Source organism: Apiospora kogelbergensis (genome assembly GCF_038363985.1).
Source record: "Apiospora kogelbergensis strain CBS 113332 chromosome Unknown utg000001l_segment0_segment0, whole genome shotgun sequence".
Classification (NCBI taxonomy): domain Eukaryota; kingdom Fungi; phylum Ascomycota; class Sordariomycetes; order Amphisphaeriales; family Apiosporaceae; genus Apiospora; species Apiospora kogelbergensis.
Window position 1 is genome coordinate 3,929,114 of NW_027117418.1, and position 17,388 is coordinate 3,946,501.

General features: G+C 52.7%; 4 protein-coding genes across 4 annotated transcripts; 1 reads left to right on the forward strand and 3 right to left on the reverse strand.

Moving 5' to 3' along the window:
* Positions 1–1,695: 1,695 nt before the first annotated feature.
* Positions 1,696–2,510, reverse strand: PG998_001250 (uncharacterized protein; the record flags this gene model as incomplete). Its single annotated transcript, XM_066868068.1, has 3 exons — positions 1,696–2,020; positions 2,089–2,326; positions 2,414–2,510. 3 exons carry the CDS (start codon positions 2,508–2,510, stop codon positions 1,696–1,698), a joined length of 660 nt encoding a protein of 219 aa, XP_066736483.1.
* Positions 2,511–3,189: 679 nt separating this feature from the next.
* PG998_001251 (uncharacterized protein) lies at positions 3,190–3,907 on the reverse strand (the record flags this gene model as incomplete). The annotated part of the gene is made up of 2 exons (XM_066868069.1): positions 3,190–3,783; positions 3,842–3,907. 2 exons carry the CDS (start codon positions 3,905–3,907, stop codon positions 3,190–3,192), a joined length of 660 nt encoding a protein of 219 aa, XP_066736484.1.
* Positions 3,908–4,967: 1,060 nt separating this feature from the next.
* On the forward strand, positions 4,968–8,146 carry PG998_001252 (cell cycle serine/threonine-protein kinase CDC5/MSD2; the record flags this gene model as incomplete). The annotated part of the gene is made up of 4 exons (XM_066868070.1): positions 4,968–5,315; positions 5,384–5,832; positions 5,888–7,166; positions 7,202–8,146. The coding sequence occupies 4 exons, from the start codon at positions 4,968–4,970 to the stop codon at positions 8,144–8,146; spliced, it is 3,021 nt and encodes a 1,006-aa protein (XP_066736485.1).
* Positions 8,147–9,423: 1,277 nt separating this feature from the next.
* PG998_001253 (uncharacterized protein) lies at positions 9,424–11,469 on the reverse strand (the record flags this gene model as incomplete). The annotated part of the gene is made up of 4 exons (XM_066868071.1): positions 9,424–9,683; positions 9,739–10,522; positions 10,573–10,629; positions 10,684–11,469. 4 exons carry the CDS (start codon positions 11,467–11,469, stop codon positions 9,424–9,426), a joined length of 1,887 nt encoding a protein of 628 aa, XP_066736486.1.
* Positions 11,470–17,388: the final 5,919 nt, after the last annotated feature.

The following is a 17,388-nucleotide window of genomic DNA, read 5'->3' on the forward strand; positions in this document are numbered from 1 at the left end:
GTTGCCGTTGCTCCAATAAGAACCCCAGCCGCTTCGTCTCATGCAATGAGCGAACAGGGGGCTATCCTGGTCCATCCCTCCACCCTGCAAGAGGCAGGGGTCCAGGGTCGAGTTTCGGGCTGTAAAGCTAGAAAGAAAGAAAGAAAGTACAACCAGGCGGCAGCGGGTGAAGACGACTGACTGCACACGAACAACGCGACCCGGCTTACATAGCAGCATACCCTCCTCCAATGTTCGACGAGTCTGGGAGCTGTTACTGTGGCGTCGAGTGTGCAATGCTGCTCACTTTGGCTTTTGGGGGGGGCCTAATGTCCGCGAGCCGTTCTGCGTTGCAACGGCAGACAAAGACGATCAGGTTCGGGTCTAGGCATGGGCAAGTTTCGCCGCCGCGGTGCTGAGACAGATCAAGTTTAGGGACCGGCACATCGTGGACCCACACCCACCAAGCCTCCATTTTCTGTCCATTCTTCATGGCTTGGACGCCGAATCATCATGGGACGACAGTGGAAGAGAAAAAAAACAGCGAGAGAATCTCAACAACATGAGATGGACTGGGGCCTCCTCCCGGGAAATAACCTTACGTAGAAAATCTAGATTACGTTCATAAGGTTGTGGGCATGAAACATGTCAAAATTCAAGCTTGAATCTATCTCTACCGCCCTGCCTGCCAACTTCGGATGCGGTTGCTGTTCTAGCTCTACAGACAGTATCCGTCTCGGGATATAACCTTACCTTCGCTAACCTTAGATTCGATCAGTAAGCGTAATCTGTTTAAACATATGCGGCCCCATTCCCATCGGGGTTGCGGGCAATTCAATTTCTTAAAAAGGACGACAAGCCTGTTAGATGGCCAAGACACGACACAAGAATTGCATCCAACTGTCGCTCCGTCTGACCCCGACGGATATCCTACCATCCTGCACCTGCAGGCAATGGCAATGGCAATTGATTGTGCGGCAGCTCGCACGCTGCTTCATGCAACGTGCCGTGACCCCGCGCACGCAGATTCATCATGTAGTTTATTTTTATCGGCGGTTGGAGAACCACGTTGATTGGGTTGCTCTGCTCACGCGATAGCCCACACATGGCGTCGGCGGTGTAACGATCAAGGAAGGGTGCAAGCCGTCAACACACCGCTTTGCCGCTTTCCGCTTTCTTGTGAAGAAGACGGAACTATTGACTGTCTGTCTGTCTGTCGCTGATCTGCTATGTTATGTAGGCGTCGGCGATGGCTATAATGACTGGCCATTATGGCCCATATTATCCCATCTCCTACTACTGCACCTCTCCCGCTGCAGAACCCGGAGCTGTGGTCACACGTATGCTTCTCGAATTTCTCGCAGAATTCGACCACGCACGTATATGGAGACTATATCTGCAATGGTGCGTCGATAAAAGCACACTTGCTGTCGAGGCTCTCATTGCTCTGCACCGCATAAATAGCATGATAAGTACAGGGCTCGATGCCGGTAAAAAGCTTTACTGCCTGTCTGCAGGATGCATACTAAAGGTAGTGGCCTTTCGCTGTCGGCGATTGTCAGAGCAATGGGGACGAGAGGGGTGACCAACTTCGCGAGAAGCAAACAGCAATGACAGCATGTTGCTTCATGGCTTTGGACCTTCTCAGGAACAATCTTTTGATGCTGGCAAATAAGACCGCCAAGAGTGAATGGATTCAGTGGAGTTATGCAGGTTCTAGTTCACTATGAATTCTCCCTTCCAGAAGTTAATGGCTTGTTCGGCTTCTGCATCCAGATACTCGACCAATTGCTGCTGCCCTTGGGCGCTCGTTGCCTTTGCTGACAAGTCTTTCATCCCTGTTGTGATCTCGCCCAGTATATTGACAGTATGCTCCGACAGACGTTCTCCTCCAGAGCAGTAGGGCAAAAGACTCAAGGCCGGTGGTGCCTTCTTCCCACCCCCTGCCGTAAACAACTGCCGGTGGAAAGCCGACAAGGTCGTAGGCATTGCGTCGAGGGACGAAATGGTAATGATTGGCATCTCACGCCCCTTTATGAGGCTGAAGCTTGTTACTTCCAAGAACCCTACGCGCCTACAAGACTGCAAAGGGCAGAGAGATGTACGTACTCAAGCTGCAGCTCCATGAGCGACGCCGAGGCGCATCCTGAACGACTCTCCTTCATGAAGAGCACAATGGCCATATGCTGTCCACCATCTAGGTGGTAAAGCCGCTCGATGCGTTGTCGTGTGGAAACCGTGCCAACGTCATGCGGACACAGCAGAATCGCTCGCAAGACTGGTGGTTTGGGTCCTCCGTTCATAGGAGGAAATGGCATGGCCACATCGTGAGATTGCAAAAGTTTCTCTGCTGAGCATCAGCGTCTATCGACAGGGATTGCCTATGGAGTGTTGCACGGAACAGCGCTCCAGGACTGAAGCTCATCCACCATACCTTTCCATCTAGGAGTGCTGCTTTGCAGAAGCGCCCGTACCACTGGCGCCCAATCAGGTCGTTTGCGGATGGACGCACAAAACGAAGGCGCCTCCATGGCCAACCAACGCTGGGGCTGTTGGCCTGCCTCTGAAACCTCTCGCCGTTATCCGCGGCAACGTCGCTTTCCGTCTGAACTTCTCGGAAAGGAAGGCTTATGTTCTTGGTGGCAGTCTCTGGCGTGAGGGAAACGGTTGTCGAACACAGGGACGAAGGACGAAATGGTCTGTTGCATCCAAGTATGCAGCTGGCAACAGACGGCTTTCATCCGTGCAGGAAACTCGAACCTCGGCCACGCCTTCCAATATGGGCCGCAACTTCCCAACTTGATGAAGATTGCGCTTTCCAGTTTTGATTCGATGTACGCGACTGGTATTGCTGGTGCGCACAGAAATCACGACTGTTCATCATGGGAGTTGAGACCGTTATGGTAATTGATTTATATGTAATTTATTTGCTTTTAGTTCCCGTCTTGTATCGGATCGAAGGTGGTCTTATAGCTTCCCAAGCTGACACGTACAAGAGCTTACTTTTGTACAATGTAAAGCAGGAAGTCTATATCATCCGCAGCAGAGATCCACAGATCGAGTGGAGCGTCATTCAGACAAGTCTATCGTAGTATACACAGCACGAACTTGGAGGACATACGGGCACACAATACGTCGGCGTGGCACACTCACCGCTCCCAGCTGTCCGCACCCGGCATCTCCATTTACTGCCCAGCAGAAACGCCACGTTCAACACGACGCCGGTAGCGACGATGTAGGTGTTGGAGCAGGCGCTGGGGGTAATAGGGGTTGCTTGGTCTTGGGGTCCTTGAACCCCCTGAAGGCCTGTTCCAGTGTCAGGATGCGGCTCTCGTGGCGCATCCTCTCCTTCTCGCGCTCCTCTTGGAATTCGGCGAGCTTCGCATTCAGCTCCTTGATCCTTTCGGCGTTATGGTCGGGCTTCTGGGAGGACCTCCACCATTCGTAGACGATCAAGGCCATGGCCACAGTTAGGATGAAGGTATCTCCAATGACATCGGCGAACAAGTCGACGGCCTTGGCCTCGGGCAGTGGCCGGAACTTGCGTTTCCAGACGCTGAGTATGTTGGAAGGCCGGTTCGATCGCGAGTACCCATGTTTCGCCTTGAACTCTTCGTCCTTCTTGATCTGCTCCTCGGTCTTGACTGTCGGGGCCTCGGCCCTCTCCTTGGCACGCGCGATGGCCTCTGGATCTCGTAGCAGGGCAACCGACATGCGCATGTTCAGCTGGTGAATGGCCTGGCCATATCGGGCGGCGAAACGGCGAAAACCCGGGTGATCGTGTGCCTGGTGCTTGATGCGGTTCTATGCCAGGGTCAACGTGTGGACTGTAGCGAGAAGCAGCGGTGGATCAGTCACTTACTGCGCCATATTTGGACACATGCCTAAGGAGAAGCGAGGCGAGCTTGAACAGCGGAAGGGCTACCATGTTGCCTCCAGCTCCATGTGATGTGGGGGTTCTGGGGAAGCTATCGTTGCCTGAAGGCGAGGGCATAAGCAGCTCGAGATGCGTTCAGCCCTATCGCCCGGAGCTTCCGACCAGGGGCATTCGAATGATACAGGCTGGAAGTAGCGTAGTAATGCAGAAAACCCGTGGTGTTAGCAAGCGGTCAAGACGTCACCCGCAAAATGCCTTATCTGGAAGACGGTCGAGGTGAATCTTCCTTCGATCAATCCATCGCAGTGTGGGTGTGGGGGTCCGATGTTCGTCCAATGGAAGTGGGATGGACTGAGGCCTAGTCGGTCTAGTTGGCCTGGCCGGCCTAGCTGGCTGGCTGGCTGGCTTAGTCAAGTTCAATTGGAGGTAAGCGAGATGGCCGCCGAAAGCAAAGCCAATGGATTCCGGTTGCCTCGACAACCCTGGACTTCCAGCCAGCAGCACCTTTTCTGGGCCCGCTAGGCCAAAGTCAACGCGTGCATCCACACTTGAATTCAGTCCTCCTCGAGCCAGCAAATGTCTCCTCCAGACCAGACCGGCGTCTCATCTTACAAAGAATTTCATATTCCAACACGCTTGACTCCGGACTCTTGCCTTTCTGTCTTCGTCACGACTCGCATGTTGCAACTCTATCTGGCTTGACTGTCTTGTTTATTTCGCTTGATGCTTTTACACTCTTAATCCTGTAAGTTGACCCCCCGTCTCGTCAGCCCACCTGCTCTGCCTCGGGTAATATTGTTCTCGCCCAATCCTTGGACCGCCTGAGGAACAACATCAACTATATCTCGTCCCAATCTTCCATGCCCAGTCTGCTGGGGGCAGACTGGATGGGGGTAGACAGGGTCGCTCCTCCCGACACGAGCTCATCGATGGGTCACCGCATATCACAACACAGCACAACACAACAACATGGGAGGGATTGAAGCTGATATCTACTATCTACACAGATCGACCCCCGCCCGACGACGCAAGCAGAAGCCTACTGGGACCAGTAGGTATTCCTGTTGCTTGACACCCACCTCTGCCTTCTGGCGAACTCGTGTCCAGTCAAATGGCGGACAGAGTTCTCGCAGCAAAACAAGGTATTGATACCGACGCCTTGTCCCCGCGGGACGTGAACGTCCGAGGACCAACCAGAGCCACCGTGGACACCGCCAAGGTCAAAGCCGCCCTGGCTTCCAAGGCGGCTCAAAAAGACAAGGAGCATCCTCCTCCACCCCCGGCCCAGGTTTACGAGCCGCCCAGCTCAGATCGCAGAGATGGCGCAACATACCAGGTCGGCAAGATGCTCGGCAAGGGCGGCTTTGCTGTTTGCTACGAGGGCCAGATACCTGGCTTCAGGAAGAGGTACGCCTTGAAGATCGTCAAGAGCAAGATGCCGACCAAGATGGAGCAAAAGGTTTGTCTAAACTCAACACCCATCGACCTTCTCCGAGTTCCTTCCTGCTCACACGTGCTTGCGTCCAGTTCCAAACAGAGCTTCAGATCCACTCCAAGATGCGCCAGCAGAACATAGTCCAGTTTCTGCGAGCCTTTTCATATGACAATTGCACCTACCTTGTTTTGGAACTGTGCCCCAACGGCTCCCTCATGGACATGGTCAAGCGTCGAAAGGGGCTGACGGAACCCGAGGTGCGCTTCTACTCTGTCCAGATTGCCGGGGCTATCAAGTATATGCATGCGAAAGGCATCATCCACCGCGATCTAAAGATGGGCAACATCTTTCTTGACAAGTACATGAATGCCAAAATCGGCGACTTTGGTCTCGCTGCCTTGCTGGTTACTGGCAGAGACATGCAGACCATCCGTCGCACCACTTTATGCGGCACTCCCAACTACATCGCACCTGAGATCCTAGAAAAGGGCAGAAAAGGGCATGACCACATGGTTGATATCTGGAGCTTAGGCATTATAATGTAAGAGACAAATCTAGAAAAAATGGCGTGGCGGGATGACTAACCGGCCGCTTAGGTTTGCGATGCTCACATCGAAACCCCCGTTCCAGTCGTCAACAACAGACGAGATCTACCGGCGAGCGAGAAACCGAGACTACGAGTGGCCCAGTCCTGAAGGTACCAACAAATACATCAGCCAGGAGGCCAAGGAGATAGTCGCAGACATGCTTCAGGATGCCGACAAGCGACCCGATCCCGACAGCATCGTCAAACACGATTTCTTTTACTCGGGATATATGCCAGAGCTCAACGAGATTACCTCCAAATTCAGAGACTACCCGCCCGACAGTGACGATTTTTATACGGTCGAGCTTACGCGCGAGACGGCTTCCCGTAACCTGCACAACCTTAAGAAGATGTGCGTAGCCTGCGAAGTTGGCCCATTACATACCACCCAGAAGGTGTATGCAAGCACTTGGAAGGAGGTCGCACTAGAAGAGAAGGCTGGCCTCACCCCGATCATCCCGTTAGTTGAAGGAATTGTCTATCGCCCATTTGATGAGGTTAGCAAAGAGCAGAAGCTCATGCAACCACCAATTCTGCCACCGCAACGTACCAGCAGACCGGCCGAGGACTCCACACTGTCCACGCAGACAGGCTCGACAGGCTTACTCAGGGCACCCCCTCAAAGCTTTGCGGCTCAGCAACGAGCCCAGGGTCGACCGACCAAGCCGCCTGGGGTGGTGCGATCCCGCACCGCAGCCGAGATGGCAATTATGCCCACGGCGAGTGGTACAATGCGACCACGTGCCCGGCGTGAACCAACCCGGAGCAACACAGATGATAATATCCTGTCGCAGCCTACGGAGCCGCCATCCGAACCAATTTCACTCCCGATACGAACCCAGCTGCCGGCTGCCCGGCTCCAACCGACGGAGGGCAAGAGATCGTATCTGGTCAAGGTGGAGGAGAAGGACATCCTTGCTGCAAGTGCGCCTGCGGTTGCACCAGTCGCTGCACCCAGGCCTGCCCCGAAAGCAGTTGAAGTTCCAGCTTCGCAAGCTGACAGCCAGATGGGGACGCTCTTCAGCCCCTCCGAACGCCAACACGCTGTCCCAGAAACCCAGCCCGATGTCGTGCTCGAACGCTTACGACGTCTCCAGGCAGAGCTTGAACGAGCGTTGAACTCGAGGTCGATGGCTATTGTCGGCAAGGCAACAACACCCTCGCCACCACACATTGTGGTGAAGTGGGTCGACTACTCGAACAAGTTTGGACTGGGCTATATACTCAACGACGGCAGTGTTGGCTGCGTTCTCAAGAGCGTGCCAGGCAGTGGCAAGAGCAGCAAGCCAGTAATGCTTCCCCCTCCTGCATCCTGGTTCACGAGGCAGAGCGGCACTGCCAGCGACGTCATGACGCGGGCTACTCGGACCGGCACCAGATTGTGCCAATGTCTCAGCCTATTCAGTTCTTTGAGAACAACGGAGCAACTGGTCTGTCGACGGTTTCTGTGCATCCCACACAGTTCAAGATTGGGCTGAACCCGGACGGAACACCGGGCAAAATACCCGTAGGGAAGGACATATACGATCACAGAAAGAGGGAACATCTGATCCTGTGGAAAAAGTTCGCCAACTACATGATGGCATATGGTCGGGACCAAGAGGCGAGCGATGAGACGGGCAACGTCCAGATCCCTATGAACACAGACCCAGCACTGCCTCCAAGCAACGTCGTGACGTTTTATCAGCGCATCGGCGACGTTGGCTGCTGGGTTTTTGCCGACGGTCACCTGCAGTTCAATTTCCCTGACCATACCAAGATCGTGCTGGATGCCACCGGCACATGGTGCCACTTCTGGCATCTACCCCAAGAAGCTGCCACGAAGCTCATGGCAACAGGGGAGCTGGACGAGACGGCCCTTGACGAGCGTGCAGTACTCAGCTACCCGCTTCAGACCCTACTCAACTTCGCTGCCAAGCCAGCAATCCGCCCAACACGCAACACCACGCGGAAGCGGCCCGAGATCAACCCCATGCTCCAGGGAATCCCGTCATCCAACGACTTCCGTCGCAAGGTCGATTTCATCAAGAACGTGGTCAAGGAGTGGGTCGTCAACGGTGGCATGGGCAACAGCAACATGACCCGTGACAGACGCCTCAAGTGGACTGGCTGCCGTGAAACAGTCCATAGCGGCCCTAGCAAGCATGTTTGGGTCACGATTGGTGCGCGCTGGGGCGATGAGAGATTCACGGCCGTGGTCGATCCCAAGCGACCACATGAGATTGGAGAGGATATCGAGGAGAGAAAGAAGACCTCTTCTACTGCTTAAGCACTGCTAGCTACGGAAAAGGAGAGTAAAGGAAAATAAAGGGGGTGGTGATGACTGGAAAGTATTGGACGGGAACGCGTTGGGATCTTTTAGCTCTTGTTTTTGTCACGCCGTCTACGAGAAGTCATGGTGGCGTTCTGGGATTTCACGTTACTAATGACTCTGCGCGAGGGCCTGTCTGGAGGCTCTCTTGTTTCCTCTCTTCTTCTTCGTCTTCTTCTTCCTCATTGCATGGCATAGCGCGTGTAGAGAACTAGTATATACCTTGCATATTTGCTCTCAAGACCTCTGCCGATCCATGTACGATCTTCCTTACATTGATTGAGTGTGCTTGATGTGTGAATGATACCAACTAGTGTCATAGCGGGAAACTCGGGGCTCAGCAACGTAGTACTTTCTTTCCGAAATATATCCAGAGGCTGGTGTCAAACCCCAAAAGACGGGTAGATGGATGGGCTGGTAAACGATACATGGGACGCATAAGCACAAGAGACCAGAACAGTTGGCATTATTCAGATTGTTGGTTAAGTATTGTACAGTTATCGAATCCAATAACGAACAGCGGGATGGACTCTGTATCATGGCTCGCTCGCTCGCTCTGTTCTCTCTCATCTCTCGTTCGTCCCCCTCGTACGCTCAACACAAACGACAACAACATCGTCGGAAACAAGCAAAAGCGTCTCCCAGTCATCTCATCTCCATGCAAGCCTGCCTGCCACACGTCGTCATATCCACAAGACGTAAATGGGGAAAATTAGAGATAAAGGAGCGAAAAAAGTGCAAAAGAAAGTGCGAAAACGCCGGTTGTGACACGACCAAAAACAATAGGGGTCTTTACTAGCTGTGGCCAGCCCATATATGCTTTTCCATCTTCCAAACACACGAGTCGTGAACACAATGCAAATGCAATGGCCCCTTTTAGGGTTGGTGTGAAGCATTCGTGAGAAAATGAGAAGCAAGAAAAAAGACAAGCACCACCACCTTTTCCCTATCCTGTCTCTAAACCGAAGGGTTGTCTGCATGTTGGCTGAAGAGTGCCGTGACTCATTGCCCCAAAATCTTGGGTTGATACGTACGAACCCATCTAATCATTGTATAGGGACGTGGAATGCCTATTCCAGCCCACAGCAACTGTACATTAGTACATGCCGATAATTGACGTACTGTAATGGAAAGTATCCAAAATGAAGCCGTTAGTTGGTTGTTGCCAACGTCTCCTTCCCCGCAAGGCCCGGCCAAGATGGTAGGTATCAGAGCTCCGGATAGCACTGCCATTGTTACATGACTATGCAGTCTTTGTCATCCTTGCCCTCCTTTGGCGGGTTCTTCCGCATCTTCGCACTCTTGGGTGGTGCAACATCCATAGGGACGCCGCCACCACTGACAGCGGCACGGATGGCAGCTAGGCGTAAGGTGGCGCGCTCGTCACCAGCATCTGCGGCCTTGACGTACCAGACATTGGCTTCGAGAATATCGCGGCGGCACCCAATGCCCATCTCGGTGAAGTAGCCGACAGTGTATTGAGCCTTGACGAAGCCTGTGATATTTCAGTCAGTATCTGTATAGGTATCATGCTGCGGTGAAGAACCCACCTAATTCTGCGGATCTCCGTGCCCATTCGTAGGCTTCTTCTTCGTCCTTCTCCAGAATGGGCTCAGCTCCAACCAGATACCAGGCGCACAACCCCATCATAGCTCCGGCGTGGCCACCCTCAGCTGCACCTGTATAGAAATGGACACTGAGAGCGGGATCCCGCGGGCAGTTCAGCTTGCCATGTTCGTAAGCATCGCCCATGCGAAAGCTCGCCTCAGCGTGACCCAGTTCGGCTGCTTGGGTAAAGAGTTCGGCAGCATAGCTCTCGTCCTTGAAAACGTCCTCACCGTAGCCCTTCTCGTATAATGTCCCGAGCTGATAGGGAGCGGCATTGTAAATGGTATCGGAGGATTCAGTAGCCCGCTTCAGCCATTTGATGCCCTCGCGATATCGAGTCTCGCCGAAGTCGCCGGCGAGACAGGCTTTGCCCAGTCGAGTCATAGCCCCCGGATGGGTTTTCGACGCTGCTGTCCTCAGGTACTGGATAGCCTTTGCAGGATCTTTTCGACAGCCCCAGCCAAATTCGTAACATAAGCCGGCGCGGTATGCAGATTCAGCGTGGCCGTGTTTCGCAGCGAGAATGAAGAGGGGAAACGCAGCGTTGTAATCTTCTTTGCCCTTGTTAAAAAGGCCCGAAGCATAGCCATCGGCGAGGTAATATTGCGCAAACGGGTACCCGCCATTGGCTAATCGTGTGAGGATACTTTTGGCTTCACGCACTAGCTCTGCAGGAGAAGATTGGCCTTCTTCGTTTGACGGAGCTCCTTCGCCTTGGAAACCTTCCTTTTCGGAGGTTCCCCAAACTGAATGCCTTGTTCTTGGGCGGAAGCAACAAGGAAAATAGCAAATGAATACTGAATCGAAGGGTCATTGGTCTTTTCACGTTCTGCCTGTACATCTCGAGCGTCTTTTGCGTACTCAACAACGAGGCATTACTCCCCCACATTAGTTCGTAGCTGCGAATTATCGATGGTAATCGGCGCTGGCGCTGGCTGGGGGTACGGAACGTTCAGCAATTCAGCATACGAGGCCGGGCGGGCATCCGGAGACTTGCGCGCCAAACCGGGCGACCGCCCCCTCGGACTAAGATCCGAATAAACCGAATAAGATGATTGCGGCCGCGGCATCGAACTCCTCCTTTGGAACGCCGCCGAGGTGGGAGTCAGATGTCGATTTATGGCCATCCCCTGTTCGCCAAGGTTTATGGTTGACGATGGTCTGGGGTCAGCGTCCAGAGGTGCACTGGCGACTCGAGGCAACGCCATGGACTGGTGGTGATGATATTGCAACTGTGGAACGGAACCCTTGACGGAAGCGCTGTCATCAACGACCGAATCCTCTGGCGAAGTCCCCTCCGAGAGAAGCTGACTGTCGCCTGCATCCTGTGACATAGAACTTGCATTCGTCGCAACAGAAGACTCCGTTGAAGCCATCTGCTGCGTACTAGACGACGTGTCCGTGTCACGGCTACGCCGAACACCATTGCGAGTAGCCGAGCTTTCATCTTGAGGCGACTTGTCAGAATTCGCCTGAAGCGTGGCGGGATCCAAGAGTTGCCTATTTCCGGGGTTCCTCAAATCCGAATCCGACAGGCCTCCTTCAACCAGATCGTCTACAGATGCAGACTCTGCAGAGTGCATCTGCAGTCCTTCAATACTGGCATTTGAAGGCAGGGCCCAGTTGTCTGGGTGAAAGCTTAGGCGAACTGGAGAGACCGGTGCGGCTCGCATCTTGGGAGCGTCCGGTATTGCCAGCGGGGAGGGCTTTGAATCACTCTCTGTCCCGCTCCATCTATAGCGCTTAGGTGAGATATCTGGAGCTCCCACGGACTTCTGTTGTATAGTTCGTGTCGGAGACGGCGGGTTTAGTGGCGGGGGCTAGAGGTCACGGCAGCCATTGCACAAGCTTGAGACCCTCACAGGCCGCGAGAGCGTTCGTTACGCAGAATCGTTCAACTGCAATGGCCAAATCCCATACGCCTCGTGAATTGTATTCAAACCCCAAGTGCAAGCAAAAGCCGACCGAGTCCCCTTTTCGAACAAATCGACCCGGGTTCTCGACTTCCCAGAACTCGAGCCTTCTGACAACCCAACCGATGCCTTTTTTGCTGTCGCGACTGGGCCGATGATTGGGCAGACAACGAATGTATCCAGGAGAGAAATGGAGCGTAAGGAAGCCCAGGTCGGTCAGGGAATCGGACTCGGCGTTTCGGATTCGGGCGAAGGACTTGCAGCGATGACTGCGACAAGGGCAAAACTGTGGAGGGTATCTCGAAATAAGTCTGATATCTGATGCAAATGTTGGAAAGCAGCGCACACGGACAGGCAAAGCGAATAAGACAAAGGCCTGTGGGACAAGAAGACGGAAGCTGTTTGCGCTTGGGGTACTACAATAGAGGGTATCTGTATCTGGACGTCGCCAGCCTCTACGGGAGTCAGCCAAGCGAGCGTTCAAGAAAACAACAAGAAAGTTGAATCGGAAAATAGACTTCAAGTCAGTAACGGGGGAAGGTGCAGGTGGTATGCAAGTCCCCTGGGGGAGGGGAGAGGCTTTAGCGGGTCGATCGCCTGCTTTCAAACTTATTAGGTGCTAGGCGTAAGTCATTGAATGATGGGGAATCAGGACTGTTGGTGGGATAGTGGACTGCTGTGGACAGTGGGCAGTGGACAGGCAGTGAGTGGACTGCAGAGAGCAAGTCCCCGATGGAGGTACTTTGGAAGTACACTCACTCACTGACCACACCGTAGAATTGTGTTAGCCTGCCGCAGAAATGGATACATACTGGCTAGCCAATGCCACTTATTAAGCGATGCAGGCGTGTATCGGTTGGTTGGTTTCCCTGGCACCTGGAGCTGAACGCGAGAAGAGGTTGGTGGGACGGGCCAGTCGAGAATAGGCGACTTAATCTTGACAATTGACGGAAAAGGCGGAACGAAGAAGGGTACTCTTGATCTTGACAATGACAGCTTGCAACTTCGTGTGTCTCTATGTAGGGTAATGATGTTCAGACTGATTTGACTCAATCCCCCGTACCTACCTACTACCCAGATCCAACCACCACCATCTGGACATCCTCTCGTGTAATGGCCTCCGCCGTACTCCGTACAGAGGAAATACTTCACAGGATATTCTTGTATTTCCATGTATACCCAGAAAATGGGCACGGAGAAACCGGGCACTAACCAGTAGGCGACAAGCAGCGAATCCCCGAGACTCAACGCAGGCAGACAGCAGTAGGAACGGGCTAGTGGTGTTAGTGCGCTTGTGGATGTCGTGATGTTTGTTGCTCATTTTATCGATGCGTTTCGGGTTCGCACCACCATCCTACCATTCCGGCCATGTTGTGCTCGGCTGCCTGGCCGGCATGCTCGCAAAATCATCTAGTAGGCAGCAGGGCTTCAGTCAATTGTGTCAAGCAATCCAACAGTTGCGCCCATGTCGATGGTGTTACTCGGGCTGTAACATTGGCGAGCATCCCGCGCGCCAACTGCCCTGGTGTCATCCCAACACTAGGGTGATCCTACATATTAGACCATTAAATTTACGCCATGAAAGGGTTGCAGAGGTTACTGGTCGCAGCCTTGCGGGAGGGAAGTTAATGCAGGTGCTCCCATATTCCCTCCGCTCGGGATCAGCTATTTGTAGTGCACTGCAAAGCATCCAGTATTCGCCTTCGTACTCTGCTGCGCTGCAGGCCTGGAGTCTTGGTCGACACTCGCTCTAACTGACGTAATGCCCAGTCTCCCCAAACAGAACCGCTGCCTAGTGATTAAATCGAGCTGAGCTGAGCGTATCTCAGAGCCGACCAACCTCACGAAGCAGGTTTCAAGGATCACATAAATGCCCCCGATAGAATCGTATGAGTTTAGTTGGGCACCGGTGGAGAACCATCATGAGAGAGCACAACAAATATGTAGCTATGAGGCTCAACCCAATGTACAGACCACATTTGCTTGTGCTACTTAGGGAATGTCCCACACTGCGATCAGCCGCTCTTCCAGGGTGAAAATGTTTCGGTGCTATTGATAGCCACACGACTCTATTATACATAGTAACCTAGGCCTACATAGATGCTCCCAAGTGTAATAAGCACAATGCGGCCCATCCGCGACAGCCGCCCACCAAATCACGCCGTCTCTCCTGGCGCTGTGAATCGAGGGGTTCATCAACCGTGTCCGGGTGCATTTTGGCACAATCTTCATTACGGGGATTCCCATCTGTTTCTCGTACGCAACGCCGCGCCAAGCAATGATTTGCAGTGGTTTTACTCCAAACCAGGCATCGTGAAATCGCGACCTGCGGGCGGAAAAGTGGATTGGACCCTTGGAATTGCATGATCGTAACTACTGTATCCACGCGACGATCGTCCTCGAGAGAAGGGGAGGGGGCAGAAAAAAAGTTGCGGCCTACTCCATACTGGCTTTTTCTTTCCACCATCGGTTTCCCCACGAGGTGGTTTCGTCGTAATAGGCACGGCCAAGAACACGAGCAGAAAGCCGTACCCTCACTGAAGCTGAAGGGGTCCAGCTGGGTGGCCGACATATCTTAGCGGGGATTGCCACCTAGCCACTTGATTGTCACTGGGCTTCTGGCGTGTTTCACGACTTTTGGTAACTTTCAGCGTGCAGCTGCCCTATATGGACTTGATGCAGGTGTACACAGCGCATGTAGGCAGACTTTGATCTGGTTGCAAAAGTCTGAACAAGGCTGGTGGTCACCAATCTGCATATGCAGATAGTTGCATTATAAAATAGTTTGATGCATTTTATATACACACACACAAACACACACGCACACACATATATATAAACTGGTATGAAGATCCAACTCGAAGCTAAAGCGACTCCCATACATGTATATGGCGTGCAATACGGGGAGTCGAAAACCCCAACCCCGTATGCTCAGCACAAGTACTCAAGAAGTACCAGCTGACATCTCAGCAGGTATCCAGTAGAATAATCCTCCCTAGCGTCTCGTGTTGGCACCGACTGCAACCTTCTGGACACAGCGGAATGCGAGACCTCGCACGAGCTCCGGGACTCCCACAGGGTTCACTTCTGTAAGTACGTTGTTCAGGCTACGAGACGCCATTCACCGAATTATACTAATCCGGGGATTCCACTGTAGGTTAAGAAAATTGTTCTCAAGATGTATCAGGGAGTCATCACATTATGAGGGTTCGGGTTTTCTTAATGCCGGTCATTAAGGCAAGCAGGGCCCGACGTACCGTACATCGAACTGTTTGTTTATACACCCATAGGCTGCATACGACATGCGATCCCTCCGACTCGTTGCGGCCACTCTTCTTATGACACCTTTCACCCTGAATGACAGCAAAGCATACATATTCTAACTTCGCAGGGGCATGCTTGCCTTGAACAATTTCTCAGATCTCTTCCGTGAACCTTGAATCGAAACCCGACAATGGCTGTCAAAGCCAAATCTATGGGGCTTGGTTTTTATTGTTCCGAGGAGTTTTGACCATCTGGTGGAACAAGCGATGCAGTACTCCTCCGGTTTTATTTACGATCTACAACCATCTTGAGCTCGGCTTCTGCCGAGTACTCAGGTCCACGTTGCAATTCAAGACTGGAATGCCAACATTCAATGCTTTTGCACGCGTTTGACGCGCACCCACTACTAGTAGATCATCTTTGAAGTTTGTAGCAGAAGAGGGTAACGCACTTACGCCAGCGAGTTGCATATCAATATAATAGTTAAGGCCATACGACGTCGACTGCTACAACCTCGGGCCCTTCTACGCACTCATGTGGCTCCAGCCGATCTGGGTGGTTCTGATCTTGAATCTGTGGCAATGACTCTCGTTTGTTCCGGCTCATGAACCTTAGTTTTTTGACATGACGCCCATCACGTTGCTGTTTATAATGAAAAGACCTTCGGAAATATTCGGCCAATCTCTCACAAAGGCTCCTCAGCGCAAACTCGCGAGTGATTTCAACCGAGTAGTGACCTAATTGTAAAAGCTGATAGTCATCGTCCTGAATCAGAAGAAGGCCATTTCGGCATTTGTAACAAGGCGATGGAGGAATGGATGGTCGTCCGATCTTTGCTTGCCTCAGTGATAGTTTCACTCGTTTGGCCGCTATATGTGTGCCGCCTGTAGCGCAAGGCCTCCCCCCAGGAGGCTATGGAATTAATTATATTACCTTTGCCCGTTTGAGAAGGGTATACTTGTGTGTGTGTGTACGATTATGAGATTGTTCGATCTGCCCATGCCGTTAGAGATATGAAGCTCAAGAGTCTACCAGTACACAGTAAAGCAGTGTATTCAGAGTGCTGGGTCTAAACGAGGGTCTCCCTGCCATGTACATTGCCCAGGACTCGCTGCGACTTTTGTTAGCTTTATCCAAGACCCTGATAGCCGCCCCCGTAGATTGATCAATTTTAGCGCATTCAATGCTCTACCTTGGAAAACGAGACAGGCAAAGAAGAAGAAAAAGAATGAATCAAACAACCAAGTGCCAACCAACCCCTGGCAAGACAGGCATGATCTCCCACGCTGGTAACCTGCCCCCATACCTGCAGTAAGATTCTGCGCCCCCCCCTTTCCCTGCCTGTCATTCATTCATCGCTGTGGTCGGAATAAAATCAACGTTGGACTGGAATGGCCATCAATCTTGTCCCTTCCTTGTCTTCCTCTCATCGAGAGACGGCAACGACAACATCCGCCGGGTTTCTTCCTGTCAATCGTTTCAATCGAATAGCCCCATTATTTCCTGCTTGTTCTTTGCACCTTTCGCTATCCCGCTCGTTATATAATACTGCATACCTAGTCACATACAAAGAACGTGCTGCAATCCGTGCTGCAATCCGTGCTGCTTGCCGATTCGAAACGACCGGGCCAGCTTCCAGTCCGAACAACAAAGACTCCACGTGCGTGGGTGGTGCCATTCTTTTGGAAGGGTCAAACTGGAATCGACACACTGCAGCCCGTCTTTCCTTCTCCTCGAAGTTTGGCCTTGGCTGAACTACCAGTACCTCTCATAATCACATTGAATTGCTTCGCTGGGGAGATCACCGCGACGTCGACGGCGGGAAATCACTCCATTCAAAACCTCCAACTCCTTAGCGGTCTTAAAAAAAAGGGGGGGGAGCGGAAACCCAACCCAGGATCAGCCAACAGCTTCAAAGTTTTCAGGTTTCCCGCACAGCGACCTGCACACTTAGTAGACTTGGGTGCTCGGACTGCTTTCTTCGCACATCATCAGTGGCACTTCGTTCTACCACTGCCAGCGCCCGCCAGCGGCCCCTGCGACCAACCAGCACTACCACCATCTCGGCCCACTATTGGCTACGGTAGCCCTTCCCATCCTTGATTTCGGTTGCAGCGCCCAAGGACAGGGATTCCCGTTTAGCTGCAGCTGACCTGCCTCTAACAATAGAGTGTGAGCCAGCCTGTCTTGTTGCCCGCTCAACTGTACTGTACGTATCGCTCGCCTGCTTTCTTCTGAGACGGCACAACAGTGGCTTGATTGTTTCTGGGATGGTTTCTCTTTCTGTCGCGAGTCTCCCACCGTCATCTTCCCAATCCACTTTGGCCGATATCATTCATCACATTTGGGTGGTTTGACGTCGTCCTTTTCGCTGTTATACGTCGATATTCGGCGTGACTTGTACATTGCGCAACT